Raw genomic sequence first — 23,531 nt, 5'->3', positions numbered from 1 at the left:
CCATACAATCCATCACTATTATCAATCTATATTTAAGGCCAAATGTTCATATAATTAGACTGCAGTCAGATCCTAACCTCGAAAAGTACAAAGAGTAAGTCTATTTTTTTACAGAATATTTTCTTTAAAACTGTTCTCTCAAAAGAGCTTCAGGCAGACATTAGACGTTGGACACATTTCTTCCCCATCTACTTCTCTATAATACATTTACTACATTTTTAAAAAATAAAAGGCAAGTAAGAACCTCACCAATATTTAATAACAATGCATACAATTTTAAATAGGAATAAATTAAGTACTTTATAAATTTGTTAGAAATTCATGTTTCTCTCTAGATATAAAAAAGAAATTATCGTATCTTAGAACTCTTGAAGAACACATACACATCACATTTTTCAAAATACAGGTTCAAAAATACTGGAGTATTTATTACTTTCCAGGAAATAGTTATAAGAGGTTCAAACATAAACAGTACCATTTATATATATATATATATATATATATATATAGGCATAATATTACTACACAAGCCTAAAAGAAAATTCATTGACAATTCGTAATCTGTATTCAATCATATATATTTAAGATGTAAGCCTAAAAATTGTTCAAAATAATGTTATACTTACTCTTTTCATTTGGTCTAGAGTAATGGTAGAAGATTTCCAAAGAGATTTTAATAAGTCCAAAATCATTTTAAATGTACTTTCTCCAGTTGACTCTAAAACCATTACAATGGCCTAAAAATGGAATAAATGATTGAATTATTGCTCATTTTCATATAAGAAACTACTCCTAAAATCTATCAGCTCTCATCTCTAATATGTGTATATATATGTATAGATGAGGATGATTATAATTTTTGTGACTTTGTTTGAATAAAAAAAATCCAACAAGGACTCAGAGGCAAAAAATATACAAATTAATTATCACTGCAAAGTAAAGGAGCTGTTGCAGTGGAGGATTACTGGACTGAATGTCATATGACATAATATGAGTGTGTTTCATATTCAGTAGTTGTAATCATTGTTGCTTTTGTTGCGATCATCCATTTACAATGCTTGGTGTCAGTTTATTTATCTCTTGTAAAAATAAAATACAGTGTGTGTGTCGGGGGGGAAATAAATAAATAAATAATAAAAGATGAGGAAACTAATACTTTAAAAGTTAAAATGAATCACTCAAAAGCACACAGATGAGAAGTGCAAGGCTAAGATTTAAATCTAGAACTGCTAAACATTATCTAAGTACTTTTCATTTAACTCAAACCTCCTGGCATTATCATTATCTGAGATAAAATGACAGATGCTATATAGAAATTAAAGCCAATGCATTGTGTTAACATATTGCCAAACATCTAATACAATATGTTAAGGGGGCATATTCTGGAATGAAAACATTATTTTAATAAAGATATTATAAAATAAAGGAAAAATCTGGAAAGTACATATCATGAATATGAATGTTTTTATAAAGTTAAAAATACTCTTACTGTATGATCCAGAAATTCAACACCTAGGTATTTACCTGAGAAAAATGAAAAGATATGTCCACACAAAACCTGTGAGTGAATATTTATGACTGCTTTTTTTTAATAATCACTCAAACTGGAAACAATATGGTAGGTCTATTCAATGGAATATCACCCAGCACTAAAAAGTGAATTTACTGTTACATAAAATGACATGGACATATCTTAAAAGCATTATGCTACCTGAAGAAGGTCAGACACACAGTATGATTCCATTTATATGACTGATAGTCTGGGAAAGGCACAACTATAGGGACAAACATTAGATTAGTGGTTACCAGGAGATGATAGTGGTAGGGGAGCAGGTTAGCCCCAAACTTTTGGAAGTGATGGAAATGTTCCATATTCTGAGACAGTGATTATGTGACTTGATACATTTGTCAAAACTTCATTGAACTGCACAGCTAAAGAGTATATTTTACTCTAAATTATACCTTGATAAAAAAAGAAAAAATTGTAAAACCCTCTCCCCCTTAATATTAAAATTTTTAAAAGAAAACAAAAATGTATGTTATTAAAGAAGCATTATGTCACTGTGGTGCAAAAACGAACACTTAATAATTCTTTTTGGAATGTCAAAGTAATCTTACTTCATATACAAGCTCATGGTGAAAATGAGGTACTTCCAGTTCCTTAAGGCAATGTTCAGCTTCAGATATGTCTCCAGAGAGTAAATACTCTTTCAGCAGCATAACAATCTATTAGATTTAAAGATTGAGATGTGTTAGAATTCTTGATTTTTAAAAAATTCTGTTTTGCCTAAGGATTTATTTACCCTCATCTCAATATAGTACATGATAAATAGGTCACAGACAGTTGTCTAAGAATAGTCTTGACATGACACTATCATAACAGAATTTTTTAATAATTAAAAAGCAAATTCCCAAATTTTAAATGGTTCATAGTCATGAAGGTAATGCAGTGTTTCGGTGTGTTTCAATAATCCACTGCGATCGATGAGTAGACTTAAGATGTGTTTGGCCTGAGTTATGACCATAATGCTTCAATGCTCCCTGTAAAACAAGGGACCTTAAATACCACTAGAGGGCACTAACTGAAAGTCTCAAAATGAATTTTTAAAGTGGTGCAAACCCATTTCCATCGGCATGACATTAAGTGGGAGCCAAAAAATGAGAGATAATAGGGCTTTACTAGACAGGGCAAAGATTTCCAAAGCAGTTTTCTCTTTTCTCTACAACTGAAGATTTGAGGACCATTATTTAAAACGTTCGTCAGTAATTCATCTTCCAGTTATAGCTAAGGAGGCAAGTCTTGACTCTCCTGTTGAAAGTTGCACAAGAACATCTATGGCTCCAGAGAAAAGAAGTTTTTCAACACAAGAACTTCAACGAGGAATGTCCTCCCCTATACATCGCCTGTTAAAATAATCTTTGCACCTAGTAGACACTCAATGAATATTGGCTGACTGAAATCTCATTTAAGTATGTTCTACTTTCAACTTCTACAATGTATTTCCATTAAAAGTATAGTAAAATTTGATCAACAGAATATATCTTGATGAATAATTGCTATTATGCTTTAGGAAAATAAATATTTGAAGCATGTTACTTGAATAAAGTATTTTCACTTTATAATTATAAGCTAATATATTTATTATTTAAATTACATCACTTAGTTTTTTAACTTTGTTATTAAAGTATTTAAGTGTTTCCCATTGGGTCCCATGCATTGTTGAGAACGATAAATTATAAATACATGTATATATTTCTGAAAGTCCTCTCTGTCCAACTCATCCTTCCATGTAAAATAAATGAATATCCAAATAATGTCAACCTCATATATTGGTAGTTTTACTTCAATTTCATCGTGACCATTTTTTGTTGTTGTGATAATTCACATACCATAAAACAGTTCAGCAGTTTCTCAAAATATTAATTTTGAGAAGCATTATCAACCTAACAATATTAAATCTTTCAGTCCATAAACATGGGATATCTTTCTACTTATTTAGGCCTTATTTAATTTCTTTCAACAGTGTTTTGCAGTTTTTGGTGCACAAGATTTGCACTTCCTTTGTTAAATTTATTCCTTTGTATTTTAATCTTTTTTATGCTATTACAAATGCAACTGTTTTCTTAATTTCATTTCAGACCATTCATTGCATTGCTAGTGTACAAAAGACCTAGAATTAAATTCTGTACACTGATCTTGTATCCTGCAACTGTGCTGAATTCGTTTATAATAGTTTGGTGTTTTTGTTTTTTTGAGAATTCACTTGGATTTTCTGTATACAGATCATGTCATCTGGGAACAGAGATAGTTTTACTTCTTCTTTTCCAACTTAGATGCCTTTATTTTATTTTCTTGCTGAACTGCTCCGGTACTTCCACTGTTTTTATACCTCAATTTTTGTAATAACTTTAAAAATTTTTTAAAACAGATATTGCAATCATGACATTACAAACACCAACTCATCTACCTTAACATATATAAAAACAAAACTGGTCAAAGCTCTAACAATATTTAGAGCTCCTTAACACTCAAACTTGGTATACATATCATTAAAATATTTATTAAATATCAAAACTATAGTCACATGAAAGATTATACTCAAAAATCAGAAGCACATGTACTATATAAATCTTCTAATTTTCTTAAAAATCTTCAAATAGGATTAACTACTTTTTCTGGTTTCTTATTATAGAATATCACTTTGCTGCCAGAAAAAAAAATCCAGAGAGAATAAATCTGGTATTAATGCAAAAACCAATTACTTTTTCTTTTAAAGAATGCATACAGGTAGTGAACTTCCCTACAAAAATCTACCACTCTGATCTACTCTAGTGTTCATAATGCATAACTTACAATCTGAGACCACCCAGTTTCAAACTGCTCTTATAAATATGGACATTTACTGAATAACTACAAAACAGAAACTCAACAGTCTGAAAAATTTTACATTCCAAGAAAAAGACTTTAGGTATTCCTCTGAGGTTCCTACACAGCCTTCTTCATGAAAACCCCTTTAACTTAACACAGTCTTAGTTTAAGTCAGAGAAACCATAAAAATTTAATAATGACTATATAATTATTGTATAATTTATAGCAAAAGGGCATAAGTCCAAATATATAAGGATTATTCCATTTTCCACTTGCAGCTATAAGACTGAAATTAATTTTTGTCCACAACAATACCAGCTAGAGGGTAGAGTTTGTTTCCCTGAAGAATACATATAAATTTAAGCTAAAGACAATGCCCAGTAGTTACCTCTTTAACAAGGTGGTTAAGAGACTGCTGCCCACCTCCAGAGCCCCAAACACTGTCCTTGCGCTTTCCACCTTTAGACATACTCAGAAGCACGGTAGCCTTGTCCAGAGCAGCTCTACAAAAAAAAAAAAAAAAAAGTTAATTTTGACATATGGACATGCTTGAGATTGACCAAATTATGGATGAAGTTGGGGGAAAAAACCCCATATACACTAAAAGCTTTCATATAACATAAAAGCAACCTAAAGTTCAGAAGTCTCTTAAAAAACTATTTTTCAAGATAAAAAGTTGGGAACAAAAAAAGTTGCTTCTCATATTAATATTCTCTCACTCATTTCCATTTCTTGGTCAACAAAAGTCTAATAACGTTATTTCAAAATTACTGATCTAGCCTGAGAAGGAATGTTTCACCTAAAACTAACTTTTACATAGATCCATGCCTTTCCACCAGGGCAACCATGCCACTCTGACCTGAAGTAGTCCTAGAAAATTAATATCTATACCTGTGAAAACCTAAGACATGGCTAAGTACAAGTCTAAGTTTCCAGGAAGTTATGAAAAATCACTGAGCATAACTCCCAAATATCACATTTAGCTTAAAATTATACCAAAGAAAAAAGTGAAAAACATTATTTCCTAAGATTTCTATAGCAAATAAATACAGAATTGAAAACAGGGCTCCTTTGTTAATACTGTCCATCTTATTAGAATATTAAATAATTACAGAATATTAAAACCTAAAGGGACCTTAAAAAACATTCCAAGTCCCATCCTTTCATTTTATAAATAAGGAAACTGAGGCCGAGAGAAAAGTGGCTTGACATAAAGGTAGCTAACAGTTTAGCTAAAACCCAGAACTTCTGCATTATAGTACTGTCTTCTTTCTGTTATCATGTCAAGAATCTCTCAATTTTGTTTTAATGGTAAAGAGTACACAAAAATGACAAATAGGCATCCACAAAGTCTGATTAATTCAAGTGTCATTTCAACAGAATCCTGTAGAACTTTCCCCTATTTTGAAAGTCTAAGTAGAAAAATTAATTTACTTACCTAGCCTGTACACAATCTACAGTTCCTTTGTAACTATCAATATAGGTATTACATAAAATTCCATCTCCAACAGCTCTAGCAATAAACTGGCCCACCAGCTATAAGAAAAAAAAAGAGCTATATAAAAAAATCTAAAATAAAGCTTTATAGGACACAATTTCTAAAAACATAAATGATAAAGACTGGTTGAACTACACAGTCAATACCTAAGACATGTTGGAGTATTCAAAAAACACCTATTTAGCACCTACTGTTTATGCCTGGCATACACTCCCACATCTTAACCTTCAAGTTAAAAGCCATGGGGGCATAAAATATCTGTTTTGCTCACTACTGAATCCCCAACACGTTGCACACTGCTTGAAACATAGCATGTAATCAAAAATACTTGCTAGTAAGTCAATGACTTAATAGTCAAGAGAAACATCTCTTCTGGAAAGAAAAAAATTGGACTATGGTCTCTCAAAACTGTTTGATTAAAGGAATTTATCTGAGGGGGAAAAGCTGTGCACAAATATTTATCTGAAAGTATTTTCATAGCATTATTTCTTAAAAAAACTGGAAACAACTTAGTGTCTAACAGTAATTGTGTGGTTGAATGGTATATATGTAAGACGGTACACCGTGTGGCCAAATATGTTTACCACATTTTATGGTGTAAGAAAAATCAAGTTTACCAAGTAACATATACAGTATGATTCCACTTTTTATTAAAACAAAAAACGTAAGGATATGTAAAAACCATACACTGATATATACCCACAAAAAGTAGAACAGAAGATTTAAACACCAAAATGTTAACAGTGGTTATTTTTGCTGTCCTTTCTTCCTTTTGCCTTTTATTTTTCAAAACTTCTATAATGACTATTAACTTATGTACAGTTTTTTTTTAAAGTATGGGTATTGTATAAAAAGAAAAAAAATTCATGTTTGAATCACAGCTCAATACTGACACAGACTACTTACTGTCTGTCACAGGAAAGTAAAACAGAAACAGCATTTATGTTAACCTACCTATAGTCTATTCCTAAATTAATGTTTAAGTGCTCCTACCTTGCTTTAAAACTCTGCTCAGGTAAATAGCAACGATTTCACACATTTTCAATTTCAAACCAGAAAGTCATATTATAGTGTCAGCATGTATGAAATCTAATAAAAGTAAAAGGCTTTGAACAGAATCTAAACAACAAAAGCATACATAAGTCATGAATTTTCTAATTATTTCCCCACAAAGCTACAAAAGGGAACAATCTTATTTATCATTATTTTTATAATAAACATTAGTGAAGCAAACTCAATCCTCAATTATAACAATCTACGTTTTTTAAAAATCCTAGCTCATGAAACAGCTTAACTACATGTAATAGAGAATATACAGACAGCAAAAAAACATGACCTAGAAACTATACAGAGCATGGGGGGGAAAAGTAAGATATAAAATTACAGTGTGATGAAAACTATGTTGCGGGGGTGAAAACAGCTAGGGAAAAATACACTAAAACATTAGAGGGCTATCTTTGTGTGACAGGGAGTATGGGCCAGTTTTTCTTCTTTCATCTAATAAAATTTCCTAGGAGTATGTATTAGTTCTATACTTGCAAGTGAAGTAGACAGAGAGAATGAACAAGAGGAAGAATCATACAAACCTGTGGTGCTCTAGGAGTATCCAATGCTAATTCAGGTAGATCTTTCAACAATTTATCAAATGATTTTTCTACATCATTTGTGCTCATTACTGTCCCACAAAGGTCAGAAAGAAGCTTAGATGTCATTTCTCTATGACTAGCTTTTCCCTCCAATGCCAATGACACTGCCAACACTGGTACTCCACTTTTCATTTCGCCAAGATTTAAATCTCTTAGCATTTCCTATTCAAAAAAAAAAAAGTATGTCACTGCCTACAGTTCAATTTAATTTTATTTTTGAAAAAAATCAAGATATTACCCATATATCCTTCTCTCTCCTTCACTGGAAAAAATCAGAGAAACACTCAAAATTTGGGGATAAGATAAATACATCTTTTTCTACATATAAATACTGATCCACTTTAAGCTTCAACTGTCTGAACATCACTAAAATCAAGAATGTGAACTACACCTAAAATAGTTTATTAAACTACATAGTATTGCTAAGTTTGGTGTTAGGAGTTAACTAACCCTCTGCCTTATACTCTATTACTTCTAGAAATAGTGTTTTATGAGCATTTGTAGGGAAATTCATTTTACATTATCATAAGCTGTTTATACTCTCTTCACCCAAATATTTATACTTTCATATAAAGTTTAAAATGAGATCTTAAACCACTGTTTTTAAGTGGGATTATTGTTTTAAATGCTGGGATAAAGTAAAATTTTCTCTTAAAAAATATAATAGCAGCAGCTAATACTTACTGACCACTTACAGTGTATCAGGAATTGTAACAGCCACCTTAGTTTATACTCTTTGAGGGAGGTATTATCATCATACTCACCACACCCAAAGCACAGAAAAATTAAGTATTTGCTGAGGGCACCCAGAGGAGTGCCCAGGTTGGAAGTGGAATATAGGCAGTATGACCACAGAGACTAACTTGTAACTCAGTTACTTAGAGTAACGACTACTAACAAGGACACCGGTTAGGTAAGCTGAACAAATACTTGGTTTTATTCCTACAAAACCTCAAAGCTATCAAACCTCATATTATCAGACAAACCAAGAAAACCCAGTCTAGAGGCTGCCCTGGTGGCACAGTGGTTGAGAGTCCGCCTGCTGACGGGTTCGTACCCCGATCCGGGAAGATCCCACATGCCATGGAGCGGCTGGGCCCGTGAGCCATGGCCGCTGAGCCTGCGCGTCTGGAGCTTGTGCTCCGCAACGGGAGAGGCCACAACAGTGAGAGGCCCACGTACCACAAAAAAAAAAAAGAAAACCAGTCTGAATTAAAAGAATCTAAATTATAAAAATCTTCTATGGAGATGCAATTTTATTACTTTAAGTCAGTAATACTAAACTACTGAACTAGACCAATAATTAAATTTTACCCTTTTAGATTTACTTTACAAACAATTTGTAACACAGTAAATGTTCCCATACAAATTATGCTTCAAAAACACATTTGTGGGGCTTCCCTGGTGGTGCAGTGGTTAAGAATCCACCTGCCAATGCAGGGGACATGGGTTCGAGCCCCGGTCCGGGAAGATCCCACATGCCATGGAGCAACTAAGCCCATGTGCCACAACTACTGAGCCTGTGCTCTAGAGCCCGCGAACTACAACTACTGAAGCCCGTGTGCCACAACTACTGAAGCCCACGTGCCTTGAGCCTGTGCTCCACAACGAGAAGCCACCACAATGAGAAGCTCGCACACCACAACAAAGAGTAGACCCCGCTCACCACAACTAGACAAAGCCCACACACAGCAACCAAGACCTAAAGCAGCCCAAAATTAAATAAATTAAATAAATTAATTAAATATATAAATTTAAAGCAAAAAACCACCACACATTTGTTCTCTTGATTTCTGTATGCATTCTTTTCCAAACTTTTGTATCTGTGTTCTTTTCTGGACAGAGTACAAAGATAAATTTTATTCTAGTCCTAAGCATTGAAATGAATGTCAAAAAAATGGAACTGAGGCATTTTTAATGAGATCCCTAAGGACATTTTAGAAGGTCCATAAATGCCTTGAAATTAATTATATTTTATAAACTATCAATTATAAAAATGCTATAATTATAAAAATTATTGTGTTGTACCATTTTTCAGAGAAGAAAATGGCACAGAGCCCTCATCTGATCCCAAATAGGTAAGAAGTGGTCTAAATAAAATTTTAGTCCATTTCTTAGTTAGAAATTCATTTATGCATAAGAAAATGCTTAAACTTTTTCAGTGATCCAAGATCATTCTGAATACGCTGTTTTGCTTTTAACAGTGTCTGCTCTCCTATATTAAATAAATTATACTTTCAACTTTAAACCTACCGCAACTTCATTAGTATCTCCGTGCTCAAAATATTCCTGTATGATTGGTGTTAAAGTCTTCTCAAATGCCATTTCATCCAAAGGCAAAACTACAGTTTCATAAACACAGTTTTCCTGGAAAGGGAAGGGGCAGAAAGTTATAAATTAAAGAACAAAATATTCAGATTAACTGAAATTGTTTCACAATTTTATACTCCAACTGGTTAGTAATACCCATTCAGGGCAAGAAAAAGAGATGCTACATACTTTGATCACTTGTATAATATAAAAACAGAATCTATGTCACTGTTCTTTTATAAAATCTGAATACAATAAACCAACATACAGATTAAAACCACTAACTACAGCAAATATATGACTTGCTTCTGATCCCCCATATCTTCTGTTAATTTTTTTTCTCTCTCCCACAAAACCAATACTTCAGTGACCAAAAAGCTTTAAGCTTCCTATCACATCTAGTAGTTCCATTAAAACTTCACTTAAAAAAAAAAAAAAAACAGCAGGAGCCAAAGCCTTCATGATTAGTATTATGATAATAAAAAAGCCCTTATAACAAAAATCAATGTTGTAGTGACCAAAATATCTCTTAAGGAAAAAGCATTATTCAACTGAAATTTCAAAAAGAATAAGATGTCCAATAATCTTCTATCCCCCTTCTCTGCAAAAAAAAGCCCTGAAATGTTTATATGCAACTCGTGACTGGCTTCAGTCTAACAACATACTTTCAAGTCTTTCAAGACTATATATTAAAATTAGAACATTTAGCAAAGATTTTATAGTACTTGAATCCTACTGGTTTTAAAATATATTTTTCATGTTCCCTTAGAAATATTTCCATGTCTAATTATTAAATTCAGAAACCAAGTGCAAATTATTCATACATTACTATCAGTTAACTTGGTTTTCTAATCCAAAATTAACCTGACAGTCTGAAAGGACTGAATATATATGATTTAGATATACATACTAATGTGTGTAATATGTGTACACACATATATACACACTCATATACATATCAGATAATCACACAAATTATAATCACACATTATAAAATTATATATATAAATGATTTGAATGGTATAGACTATACATATAGAATACATGATTTGACAAATGTATGAGTATACTACAAACATGAGGTCAAAAAGTTTATAAGTATTTTAAGTATATATTACAGAAAGTAAAACACTTCTACCTGGTCATCATCATAGTTAGGATCTTTCACATCCACCTCCTCCACATCATATACCTGTCCAGGTGTACCCCAGACACCTTTGCCTCCAGCACCACCTGAAAAAGTTTAGAACTGAGAAAGGAGAGTGCATAATGTCCATAGTTCATAAATTTTAATTGAAATCTGAAATAATTCTAGATGTTCAGGTGTTAATTCAATAGCAGTTAAAAAACTGTATTTTAATTTCTATGCTAGTGATTTTGCCAGTTGAGAATTATATGTTAAGCCTCTTTTTATTCAGATCACTGATTTTTCAGTAATGATTAGATATTACATAGTTTATAACCTATTTCCAGAAAAACAAGTTGAAATAGCCTACAAAGTTAAAACTAAAAAGGCAGATGCTTTAAAATAAAAGCAAAAACAAACAAACAAACGAAAAAAATCAGAAAAATAGCTGTAGTGGCGACCTCAAGGCAAGTGATACTGCAGTGGAGCTCTAAATTCTATCTGACATATCTTGGGAACAGCAACAACAAAAAAGAAATATGCTGAGCCAGAAAGATGTGGCATGGAAAACGCCACAAGGGAGAAATTATTCAAAAACGAAGTACACTGACCACCATCAAATGTTTTAAAGTCAAATACTCTTTAGATATAAAAAGAAACAAATACTTCACAACTAGAAATATGTTACAAATAACTAATTGCTATTGAAGCATTAACAGAACTAATCATCATTTCTACTTCTCTACATACAAATTCACCAGCAGAAGTTTAACAATTCCAACTTTCAAGGTTGCTTTACTAAATAAACGTATTGAAATGTTTTTATAAGCTCAGTATATTGCATTATTTTTAAAGAACTTGTACAGTATCACCAGTTTTGGGGGGGGAGGTTTTTATTTTACACATAGAGTATAATTCTTGCCACCAGAGCAAAACAGAATCTGATAACTAGGTTTCATTTTGACCCAGCCAATGGTTGCAGAGCCATTCAACAAAAATAACAATTTCTGACAGGGCACAAAAACATTTTACAAGTATCCTAGGCCATAATTTGAAGCTCCCACCATTTAGAAGTTGGTGAAATCTCCAAATTGCATCAAAATTCTATGACAGACAGAGGCTGACAGACCCCTCATTCAACAAATATTTAAGTACCCAGATTGCTAGTCACTACTCCAGGCACTGGAGATACAGCAGTGAAACAAGACCATTCCACTCCAGTACCTAAAACAAACAGACCTGAAAAGAACTCAGAACCAGATCTACAAAATTATTAAAATTCTGACCCAGATATTACCAGTCAAATTATATTTATCATGTATTCTTAACAATGGACATAACTAATTAGATTCATTAGATAATAGACATGATGAATTTCTGACCCTACTTCTTTCAAGCAGAATTAGAGAATACATGCACAATTCTTAACTGTGAAGAACACTGGTGTGTATTTTGCTGGAAATATGAGATAAAGTACTGCTCAAGAAAACTAATCTACTCAAACAAGAAAAAAAGGTTCAACTTAAAAGAAAAAGTGGTATGGTCCTCAGATTATTACTATGTAAAAACATATACAAGCCGTAAAACCTTAACATTATCACTGTTTAAATTTCTCTCGTTCTTAGAACAAGGAAACTGTAGTATAATAATCAGATAATATTTTTTCCATTTGTGTCTTTGGACGTGGTATATACTAACCTTTCTTTGGTAGTCCCCTTCCTTTCCCAGATCTGGATCGCCTATCTAGCAACCTTCCCTTTGGACTGGTTGGTACAGTTACTCCACTTCTAAGGCCTTCACTTCCGTTATCACTGACGGAATCGCCTCTGCCGGAGTCCCGGGACGAGTTTTTCCGTAGCCGCCTTTTCACCTTGGCATTAATTTTAGCTTCATTAATGGAGGATGCCGAAATCCAATTTCCATTTATCTCATTCTTTATTTCCTCAGTCCCAGCATTTTCTTCATCACCAGAAAAGAGAGAGTCACTTAAATTATCAGGCTCTTAAAAAGAAAATGAAGGAAAAGAATTCTAAGTATTTTAACCATCTACTGCTATACCAGTTATAGTCATAAGTTATACCAAGTTGAATCACATGAAATTATCATTTTTGTAGGTTACAGTCACATATTGGCAATTTCATATGGCTCAGTCCTATACATGACAACAAACTAGTAGTACTTTTCACATTACCATGCCAAATGAACTAAGGCACTGAATGTTAATGAAAAATTTTACTGAAAGCATGTTATTTCATGTGTTTGTATCATAAAACCTTCGTTAATATAAACAACCAAATACAGTACAAAACCTTTGAGACTTTTATGAGCTAAGACAGTCAAGCAATTGGAGATAGTAAGAAAAGACTAAGGATCTTTAGGGAAGGTAGATAAACTAATATTTACAGAATGCCTATTTACCAGGCACTAGGCTGGGCACTTTGTCATTTATCCACAAGTTTGAGAGCTATTTACTACATTATTTATACAGACAAGGAAACTAAGGCTAAGACTGTTTAAATAACTTGCCAAATACCTCATAATTAATTGTGGACACTTAGAAAATAGTACTAATCCAAAGAGCATGAACGGCATTTAGCAAATACGTGATCATATACGATTACTGTGCCAAACTGCTGATGCTTCACTGCTTTCAAAGAAAGCCATCATCTCAAAGTTCTAATTCATCTCTCCAAACCTGACTCACACTACTTACCATTCTCTGAAAATCTTCCAGACTGTGTAAGATTTGTACATTATCCCCTGAAAGACAGCAACATTAGGAGTTCCCAAAGGTCCTCCATTTAGAATGTCATCCTCACTGCTCTTTTCAGTTACCAAAATCCTTTAGGATATACAGCTGGAGTCTTACTTCCTCCATGAAAACTTTCCTAACAATTCTAGCCACAATAACACTCATACACTGCTCATTTACCACATCATGGAAATCACTTTATTTCTTTTTATATGTCATTGCTTTTCCAAATAAGTCATAAGCCTCAAAAGAGGAACCATGCCTATACTGTAGTTTTTGTATCCTCAGCACCTAGCAGAGTATCCTTTATACCATCAACTCCAATGTCAATGGAGATCAAATGACATGGAGACACTGGGCATTACTCCAAAAACTTTTTAAGTCAGAAAGCTACTGAATTAGTTATCCCTGGGCCCAAGTTTTGTTCATTATGACTCACTCAACTCAGAGCTGAATCCCTCAAATGTTTTTAAATATTCCTAATAATTAGGATGTGTCAAGTCTATATGCATGGGCTTTAACATGTTTTTTTTTTAAGTAATAATATGTAGAAACTAAAAATTTTTTAAATCAACCTATAAAAAGAAGCACAGATGTGTTAAAATCTTTACAATTCTTGACAAAAAGTATGAAAGTTAGTAACAAACCCTGTGGTAATCAAAAAACAAACAAAACATTAAGTAGAGCCAAATTACTTCGGCAGTCTCATAAGTAGTCTGCTGCCTTCAGTCTTCAAACCATTCTCCAAACTGCATGGAGACTGATTTCTCCCACTGAAAACCCTAGGTATTCCTATTGGGTCGAAATGAAGTGTAAACTCATTACATTGCAATGTTAGGTCCTTCATGATCTTGCCCGTATCACTAGAATAGCTGCTGACCACTCCCACATTCAAATGGTCAGAGCTGAGATTTGATACCATAGGTAGATGATGGGGGAATTAGTTTGTCAGAGGAATACAGGATATATTAAAAAAAAAGAGAAATTATAAAATGAGAGACCAGCTAAGAAAATGTTGCAGTATTCAGTCACAAACTAACTGGAAAGGGCAAGGTTAATAACTTTGGGGTAAATAAGAAAGTGACACTTTCAAAGAAAAAACTAAAGGGCTTTCAAAGAGAATAAAGAATAAAACAGTGTTTTAAAAATTTTTAGACTAGGAAAGGAAGCCAGTGTTAGGAGGGTCAGTTTGAGACATCATCATAACTAAACTACTATGACTAGTAGTAACAGCAGTAGCAGTAGTCAGTCATAATAGTCGTATTACTTCTTCTATCATTACCATCAGTACTGTTACCTACTGTATCAGGTTCCAAGCACTTTACATACATGGTCTATAATCCTCACAAAGCTCTATAATGAAGCTGTTTATCCTCATTTTTCAGAGAGAAGATGTTTCATAGAAAAGTTATATATCTAAAAAGGACTGTGGCCAGGATTCAAACCCACATTTGACTCTTAGACGACTATAACTATAGAAAATACAAAGCAGGAGTACAGCAGAGTGGTGACAGCTAAAGAAATAGGCAACAAGGGAATGAATACAAAGAGAGAAAAGAAGAGGAGGAAAGGGAAGGAAAGACCAGAGACCAGACAAATCAGATGGCATTTCATGTAAGAGTGGATGACTGAAGAAAACATTAAACATCTACCTCTAACATATTGCTTTCATTATTCTACAATTAAGGTAAGCTGCCACAACTGATCCAGAAGATAAAGGCCTCTCTTAGAATGCTTTAAAATGTCCCTCAGAGTACTAAAGTATTCAAGCAATCATATATCCTACACTTCAGTTTCTTCTCTTCAACTATTTTAATATCCTTTCAAATACACATTTATGTATCTACAACAGTAGACACATCTAGGTATATTTTATATATTAGATCTTATAATTTTTAACCCATGTTTGTATCAACTGCTCTTTTATATTCTGCTATTCATACTCACCTAAGTTTTGGGGTTCCATAACCACCACTGATCTGACTTTAAGAAGACCAAAATTAAAAAGATAAAAACCCTGAGTACAGAAATCTGGTGACTTCTTTTCTACTATGTACTAATTCCCTCTTTCTGAATTCTCTGACATCTCAATAACCAGCCCAACTTATATTACACCACAGTACCAGATGATCACATTTTCAATTACTGGTCCACTGAGTTATATAATTAACAATATTAGCTCATTTTCATTTGTGACATACATAATATGTGCTATGGGTATGACACACATGCACGGTATCTCACTTAATCCTAACAATAAACCTATAAAGAGGGTAGTTATAATCCCAGCTTTATACATGAAGAACTGAAGGTCAAAGCAAATAACCCACTTTCCCCAAGTAACAGAGATGGTAAAAGTAGAAGTTGGAATTAGTACACTAGTCTGTCTGGCTTGGACTATTTGTTACAGGAAGCATTTATTGCAAAGAAGGTCTGCCTTAGGCTCATCGAAGTACTGAAGTATTTAAGGAAGTACTCAGCAGAGGCATCAAGAACAAGATTAAAACAAGGACTTGTTATAGTTAGAAAACAAAAAGTATAAAACTTAGAGCTGTGCCATCTAATAGAAATATAATGCAAGCCAAATACGTAATTTTAAATTTCTCAGTATTCATATTAAAAACTAAAAAGAAACAAGTAAAATTTATTTTAATATATTTTATTTAATCTAATAGATCCATTATATCAATTCAACATGTAGCCAATAGAAAAAATTACTGAGGATTTCATCTCTTTCTTTCATACCAAGTCTCTTGAAATCTGGTATGTAATTTTGTACCTACGATACATCCCAATTCAGGTAAGTCACATTTCAAGTGCTCAACAGCCATATGTGACTACTGGCTATACCAGACAGTGCAGAGAAGAAACAATTACCTATCTGTAAAATATATTCTTAAATTTTATTATTACCATTCTCACCTCAATGAAGCAGGGACATGATACCAATTTGTAATCCTAAAAAACAAGTACTCATACAGCTATTGTATATAAAGCAGCACCAAAATAATCATTAATTATTGTAATTTTTTCAACTATAATTTTCTAGTACACTTTAAATCAGGTTCGTAAATACAAAATAGCAAAGAAGTTTCAACTTCAAAGTATGCATTCAGATCAAAGAAAACTATGTAACTGGACACAATAGTGAATTAAAGTCACTGAAAAAATGAAGCTGTAGTATTAAAAAATGAAATACGTTAAACATATTTACAGAGATTTTTTCAATATTAACCATCAAGCAAAGAATTATCTAAAGTGTACCAACATGAAAAGTTCTCACTCTTGAGACTATTTCAAAATCCTAATTAACTCTCTACAAAGATTATTCTGAAAACTATATATACATTTTCAGTGATCTGAAGTTATTTAGCTTTTGGACATATTCCACAAAACCGTTTTTATGATAATAATGTACTACTGAAGCATTATGGAAAATCAGGGGAAATACACAGTTAATTTATAATATACAGATTATTAGTTAGGAAAGATATCAATGATACCAATAGTTTATATTATAAAGACCACTAACTAGCTCATGTGAGAACAGTAATGAGCAGGTTCACTATTCTTCTCCTCTTCTACACCATATAGTTTATTATGAATAGTGGAGAATAAACATATGAAATGTGAAAGGACAGGCAGAAAAATACAACATGTGATGAATTTCATAAAAATAAGAATCACAAACTTGACTTTTAAAATATGACCTGTTTTCTTATAGCATGAGTAAGATGGTTTTTAAAGTAAAGAAGTTTTCATAAAATTTGGTATGGCCTGAAACTTGCTCACAATACAGTCAAGGTTCCTTCAAGATATTATTTACCTGTAGGGTTTACATTCAGTATCTGCTCGTTTTCTACATCCATCGTTCCTTAATTTCACTTGCACTGATTAAATTACCAAATGGAACTCTTCCTCTGGGATGTTATTTCTTTAAAAAAAAAAAAAAAGCTTCAACATCTTCCAAACCAATATAATTAACGTAAATTCAATTTACTTACTCAGACTGTTAAAAAAAAAATCACCACATAATTCCATTTTTTTTAAAGCATTCACTTTACTTTCAAAGAGCTTCCCCTAATTAACATTTGGTTTCAATCTTCTTGATAAGTTTATCTGTGTCAAAAAAAAAAAAAAGCCTGTATTTCTGAATGTGCCAAAGCACCCCTTTAACTTGGAATTAAAAGATGTGTTTGCTACCATACGACCCAGCAATCCCACTACTGGGCACATATCCTGAGAAAACCATAATTCAAAAAGTCATACCACAGTGTTCATTGCAGCTCTATTTACAATAGCCAGGACATGGAAGCAACCTAAGTGTCCATCGACAGATGAATGGATAAAGAAGATGTGGCACATATATACAATGGAATATTACTCAGCCATAGAAAGAAACAAAACTGAGTTATTCGTACTGAGGTGGATGGACCTAGAGTCTGTCACACACAGAGAAGTCAGAAAGAGAAAGACAAATACCATATGCTAACACATATATATGGAATCTAAAAAAAAAAAAAAATGGTTCTGACGAACTTGGGGCTGGACAGGAATAAAGGCAAAGATATAGAGAATGGACTTGAGGACACGGGGAGGCGGAAGGGTAAGCTGGAACGAAGTGAGAGAGTGGCATGGACATATATACACTACCAAATGTAAAACAGATAGCTAGTGGGAAGCAGCCACATAGCACAGGGAGATCAGCTCTGTGCTTTGTGACCACCTAGAGGGGTGGGATAGGGAGGGTGGGAGGGAGGGAGACGCAAGAGGAAGGAGATATGGGGATATATGTATATGTATAGCTGATTCACTTTGTTATAAAGCAGAAACTAACACACCATTGTAAAGCAATTATACTCCAATAAAGATGTTAAAAAGAAAAAGATATGTTTGCTATACATGCTTATTTCAAGTTAAAGGAATATATACACATTCCAAATTTTTTAGGAATACCACGCCTCATAATTAATCTGCTATACATAGATATTGATTAGTTTGTTACCAATGAACTCTAAGAACTAGTACTCTAAAATGCAAACAACGTGGTTTTGGTTAAAAAAAAGACATGACTGACTTATTTTTCACACTAAAACATATCTGAAGGCAGATAAATCTGCCATTTCATCACGTAGGCATCTGTAATTACTGTTCTAAGACTCTGAGATCAGGAGAAATTTTTTAACATCTTTATTGGAGTATAATTGCTTTACAATGGTGTGTCAGTTTCTGCTTTATAACAAAGTGAATCAACTATACATATACATATATCCCCATATGTCCTCCCTCTTGCATCTCCCTCCCACCCTCCCTATCCCACCCCTCTAGGTGGTCACAAAGCACCGAGCTGATCTCCCTGTGCTATGCGGCTGCTTCCCACTAGCTATCTGTTTTACATTTAGTAGTGTATATATGTCCATGCCACTCTCTCACTTTGTCCCAACTTACCCTTCCCCCTCCCCGTGTCCTCAAGTCCATTCTCTACGTCTGCGTCTTTATTCCTGTCCTGCCCCTAGGTTCTTCAGAACCTTTTTTTTTTTTTTAGATTCCATATGTATGTATCAGCATACGGTATTTGTTTTTCTCTTTCTGACTTACTTCACTCTGACAGATTCTAGGTGCATCCACCTCACTACAAATAACGCAATTTTGTTTCTTTTTATGGCTGAGTAATATTCCACCATATATATATATATGCCACATCTTATTTAGCCATTCATCTGTCGATGGACACTTAGGTTGCTTCCATGTCCTGGTTATTGTAAATAGACCTGCAATGAACATTGTGGTACACGACTCTTGTTGAATTATGGTTTTCTCAGGGTATATGCTCAGTAGTGGGATTGCTGGGTCATATGGTAACTCTATTTTTAGTTTTTTAAGGAACCTCCATACTGTTCTCCAAAATGGCTGTATCAATTTACATTCCCACCAACAGTGCAAGAGGGCTCCCTTTGGGAGAAATTTTTTAAATCAGCATTTTCTACAATGAGAGAATTACTTTTATAATCTGAAAAACCCATTTTTTTTTTTTTTAAATCTTACCTATTTAAGAAAGGAATAAGTACAATGACATTAGCATCTCTATATTTTAGACCTTGGTTTCAAAATGGCTTAAAAATTATTAATGCTGGAAGGTTCTGGTTGATGAAATCAGTTACCTTTTATTTAGATAATTAGTGATAAAAATCAACTGTTACTTGTAAAAAAAAAACACTATCAAAATATATTTTCATAAAAACTATCACCAGAAGATTTAACCAAATGCGATTTCAGAATCTCTCTGGAAATATTTTTTAAATAGTGGTTTAGAGTACTTAAGTATTTATCTGTTTAAGAATTTATCTGTTTAGGTAACATAGGTTAGATGTAAGTCCTTCCGGCCACTTATAATCATTTCCCCAACAGTGTGACCTTTTTTTAAGATATAAAGTGCACAAATTAATAAGAATGACTAATAAACTAATTACAAAAAAGCATTTAGTTTTTATATAACATAACCTACTGTTAGTTGTCATTTTAGAAAGACGATATGATGCCTCCTGAAACTCAAAGGGAAAACTGACTTTTAAATTCCTCAATATATACCATTCTAACATGTTACAAGTTTTACAGCCCTTTTCTCCAGAAAACTTCTCCTTTCTCCTACCAACTTCAGATTTAGGGGAAAAAAAATGAACCTCAGAAATAAGTACATAGAGATAATGGACATATATACACTACCAAACGTAAGGTAGATAGCTAGTGGGAAGCAGTTGCATAGCACAGGGAGATCAGCTCAGTGCTTTGTGACCGCCTGGAGGGGTGGGATGGGGGGGGAGGGAGACGCAAGGGGGAAGAGATATGGGAACATATGTATATGTATAACTGATTCACTTTGTTATAAAGCAGAAACTGACACACCATTGTAAAGCAATTATACCCCAATAAAGATGTTAAAAATAAAAAAAGATATATATACAAAAATAGTTTGTAAACATAAACATTTAGTATCCTCCAGGACTGAAAATGCCTTATTTGTTTCATTTCAGTATATGAATTACATGTTATAGGAGAGTGAAAATGTCACATGATACGTGTGTGAGATTTTTAAACTGGAGTTACATTTAAAAAATCATTTTCATTCTTGCTACAAATATGATCTTCAAGAGAATACTTTCTGAAGAACCTAACTAATAAAGGAAATGATTATAACTAATGTTTTAAAAGCCCTTTATAATTCAAAAAGAATTTTACACGCATTATTTCATGTACCTCTCAGAACAATCTTGAGGTAGGAACTCCACTTTGCATACAACTAAACAGATTCAGAGAAGGTAGATCACTAATCTCTCCAAAGAGAGATAGCTGCTCACTGGAAGAACCAGGATTAGAACCCAGACCTTCTAAATCCACTACTGTTTGCACAAGTTCAACGCAAGACTTTAATATCCCACAGGAAGACTCTTTTCTAGGGTTAACAGAGAGAAGCTTACAAAAACACAGACCCCTACTGTTACAACAAATTTTTAAATACTGCTTTTCAAACACTAAAAATAATACCTAAACTATTACACAAACGGCAGGCAAAGAAAATTATCAGGTAATTGACTACAAATAACTTACCAGGTTTGTTTTTATTAAATAATTATCACAACAACAAGAAAAAGTCCTGTCTGGGTCTTTTGGCAATGATAACACATTCAAGAACTCAGGCACACTTGATAGCAACACAGGTGTTTTAAAAGAGTTTACAGAAGGATAAAGATGTGCTCCCTGTTTTTACTCTCTTCAAAGTAATGAGGGTTTCCAGTTACTTAACAATCCTTAAAATTTTTGCCCCAAACTTAAATGTAAAGCAAAAAATCTAAACTCCACATCCTTCATACTAAACCATAAAATTAATTTTCAGTAAGAAAACAAAACTGTAAGTTAGACAAAAGGCTGAAATTAAACATTGTTTTCATTTCTCCAGTGTGTTTCACAGAAACATACAATCAGAAGTATTCAATTGCCAAGACATTTACTAAAAGAGTCTGGCTTTCCCACCCCACCTCCCCCAAAAAATCTATTTCCTGAAATATACCTCATAAACCACTTCAACATTTTTTTGGAGTCAAGTTTAGGCCATACATTAACTACTACTTGTATTCATTCCAGGGCTACAATCATAGCTAACTAGCCTTTTAAAACAAAATCAGCTAAAAGCATTCGACCACAATGATGCAAAAATAAGCAGGAAAGAAAAATATCATTTATTTTTGCACTCCTAGCAACCATGTTTCCTTTCTCATTACTACAACAGAAAAACCAATCAAAATATAACTCAGAGACGCTTGCTGAGATATTAAGGAGTTTAATAAACCTGGAATAAAGGAAAGTTAAGGGCATAAATACCAATAATTTACAACACATCTGCAGTGGTCCTTTTTTAAAAAAAAGTGAATGGTGGTTCCTAAAAAGCCTTACATTAGTAAGAATGCCAAAATTCTAAAATTTAACAGTGAAAATGCAACAAAAACACAGGCGGTGACTTTATATTCCCCCAGAGGAAGGTGCATTTTTAATCATTTTAATCATCTGTAGATATCACACAGTTGCTAGCTATGCGGTCAGTTCTCACTAGGGTGTAGGGAGACAGGCGATTTTGACGTCTGCAGTTTTGAAGCTCTTGGAAAAACAAACACCCTCCCCTTGAACACTGCAGCACCTAATTGACAAATACAGCAAGCGTTTCACAGAAGGGGGCTCCCTTCCTGCCTTTGTTTTCTCCTGGAAATTTCATTTAAACTAAACAGCGACCCTTTACCCGACCGGGGGGTGGGGGGGGGCGGTCTGCGAAGTACGTGCAGAGCCCGGGCGGCGGGCAAGTGTCCGCCTCCCAGAAGCCACTCCCGCCGCGGCCCGGCCCGCTTCCCCGCCGCGCAGGCCGGGACTCTCGCAGCACCCATTGAAGGCCGACCCCCGGGGGATGCTGGACCGGGGCGGCCGGAGGGCCGGGTCTGGGAAGACGGGCCGGGGGCCCCAAGGAGGCCAGGGGGCGGGGAAGGCGAAAACCTTCCTCACAGGATTTCAGTCAGGCCAGAAACTCGCCTCCAGACGCCCACCCCCAAAGGAAAATATAAACTCGGCCTTCTGGGGGACGAGGAGCCCCTCGCCGGCGAGCGCCCCGCGCGCCCCTCTAAGCCCGGAGGGGGTCCGGGAGGCGGTGGGCCCGCGCCGCCACGCTCTGGGCCCAGGCCTCCCCAGCCCGGGGCGTTGGGGCGGGCGCGGCTGGGCCTGCCAAGCTCCAAAGAGGCAGCGGACCCCTCCCCGCCGGCTCGGACCTGACCTGGCCGCGGCCTCCACGCCCCCTCCCCCTCCCAACGAGCGGCTGCCTCCGAGAAGAGGCAGGGGCTGCGGGAGAGGTCGCAGTCGTCCCAAGCGCGTGAGCCGCGCCGCCGCTACTGACCCCTCAGGCCGCCGCCGCCGTTCGTCCACGTCCCTGGTCCGCCGGCCCTGACACAGCACCTCAGCCCCTGCAGCCGCCTCGAAGCGTCTCGGGCCAGTTTCGCTCTGTTTTTGTTTTGTTCTACCCAGTAACACGGAGGCGACAGGTCAGCGTTTATTGGCCGAGGCGAAGAGCTCTTCTGGCCAATCGTGGCGGTAGAGCGGGAGTTGCGGAGGGAATAGGAGGGAAGTGAAACGTGGAAAGCTGGGCAAGGGCGCGGGAGGGCGCATGCGCGTCGGGCTCCGGGGCCTGGCTGGAGCGGGAGCAAGAGCGGGGAGGGAGGCTGAGAGTGGGGGGAGGCTGGGAGGTGCGGCGAGATGGAAGTGTGGGAGAATCGGGCTGCGGACTAGGCTGAAGCCGC

The 23,531-nt window shown here is 34.9% G+C and overlaps 1 protein-coding gene across 2 annotated transcripts in view; it reads right to left on the bottom strand.

Moving 5' to 3' along the window:
• Nucleotides 1–23,308, bottom strand: part of PDCD4 (programmed cell death 4) — a 28,829-nt gene extending 5,521 nt beyond the window's left edge. The window contains exons 1-10 of one of the 2 annotated variants that reach the window (XM_033421059.2): nucleotides 23,132–23,308; nucleotides 17,528–17,635; nucleotides 12,648–12,908; nucleotides 10,962–11,056; nucleotides 9,767–9,880; nucleotides 7,454–7,675; nucleotides 5,808–5,905; nucleotides 4,758–4,872; nucleotides 2,119–2,226; nucleotides 627–737 (exon numbers count right to left, since the gene is read on the bottom strand). In XM_033421059.2, coding sequence (XP_033276950.1) covers nucleotides 627–737; nucleotides 2,119–2,226; nucleotides 4,758–4,872; nucleotides 5,808–5,905; nucleotides 7,454–7,675; nucleotides 9,767–9,880; nucleotides 10,962–11,056; nucleotides 12,648–12,908; nucleotides 17,528–17,570 — 1,167 coding nt within the window. In that variant the 5' untranslated portion in view covers nucleotides 17,571–17,635; nucleotides 23,132–23,308. Of the gene's footprint in view, nucleotides 1–626; nucleotides 738–2,118; nucleotides 2,227–4,757; nucleotides 4,873–5,807; nucleotides 5,906–7,453; nucleotides 7,676–9,766; nucleotides 9,881–10,961; nucleotides 11,057–12,647; nucleotides 12,951–17,527; nucleotides 17,636–23,131 lie in introns of both variants that reach the window. The other variant, XM_004265850.4, reaches the window with a different exon arrangement.
• Between the last annotated feature and the right edge of the window lie 223 nt (nucleotides 23,309–23,531).

Source organism: Orcinus orca, chromosome 14, assembly GCF_937001465.1.
Source record: "Orcinus orca chromosome 14, mOrcOrc1.1, whole genome shotgun sequence".
NCBI lineage: Eukaryota > Metazoa > Chordata > Mammalia > Artiodactyla > Delphinidae > Orcinus > Orcinus orca.
The sequence above is the reverse complement of the archived record's forward strand: the minus strand, read 5'-3'. Positions and strand labels throughout refer to the sequence as shown.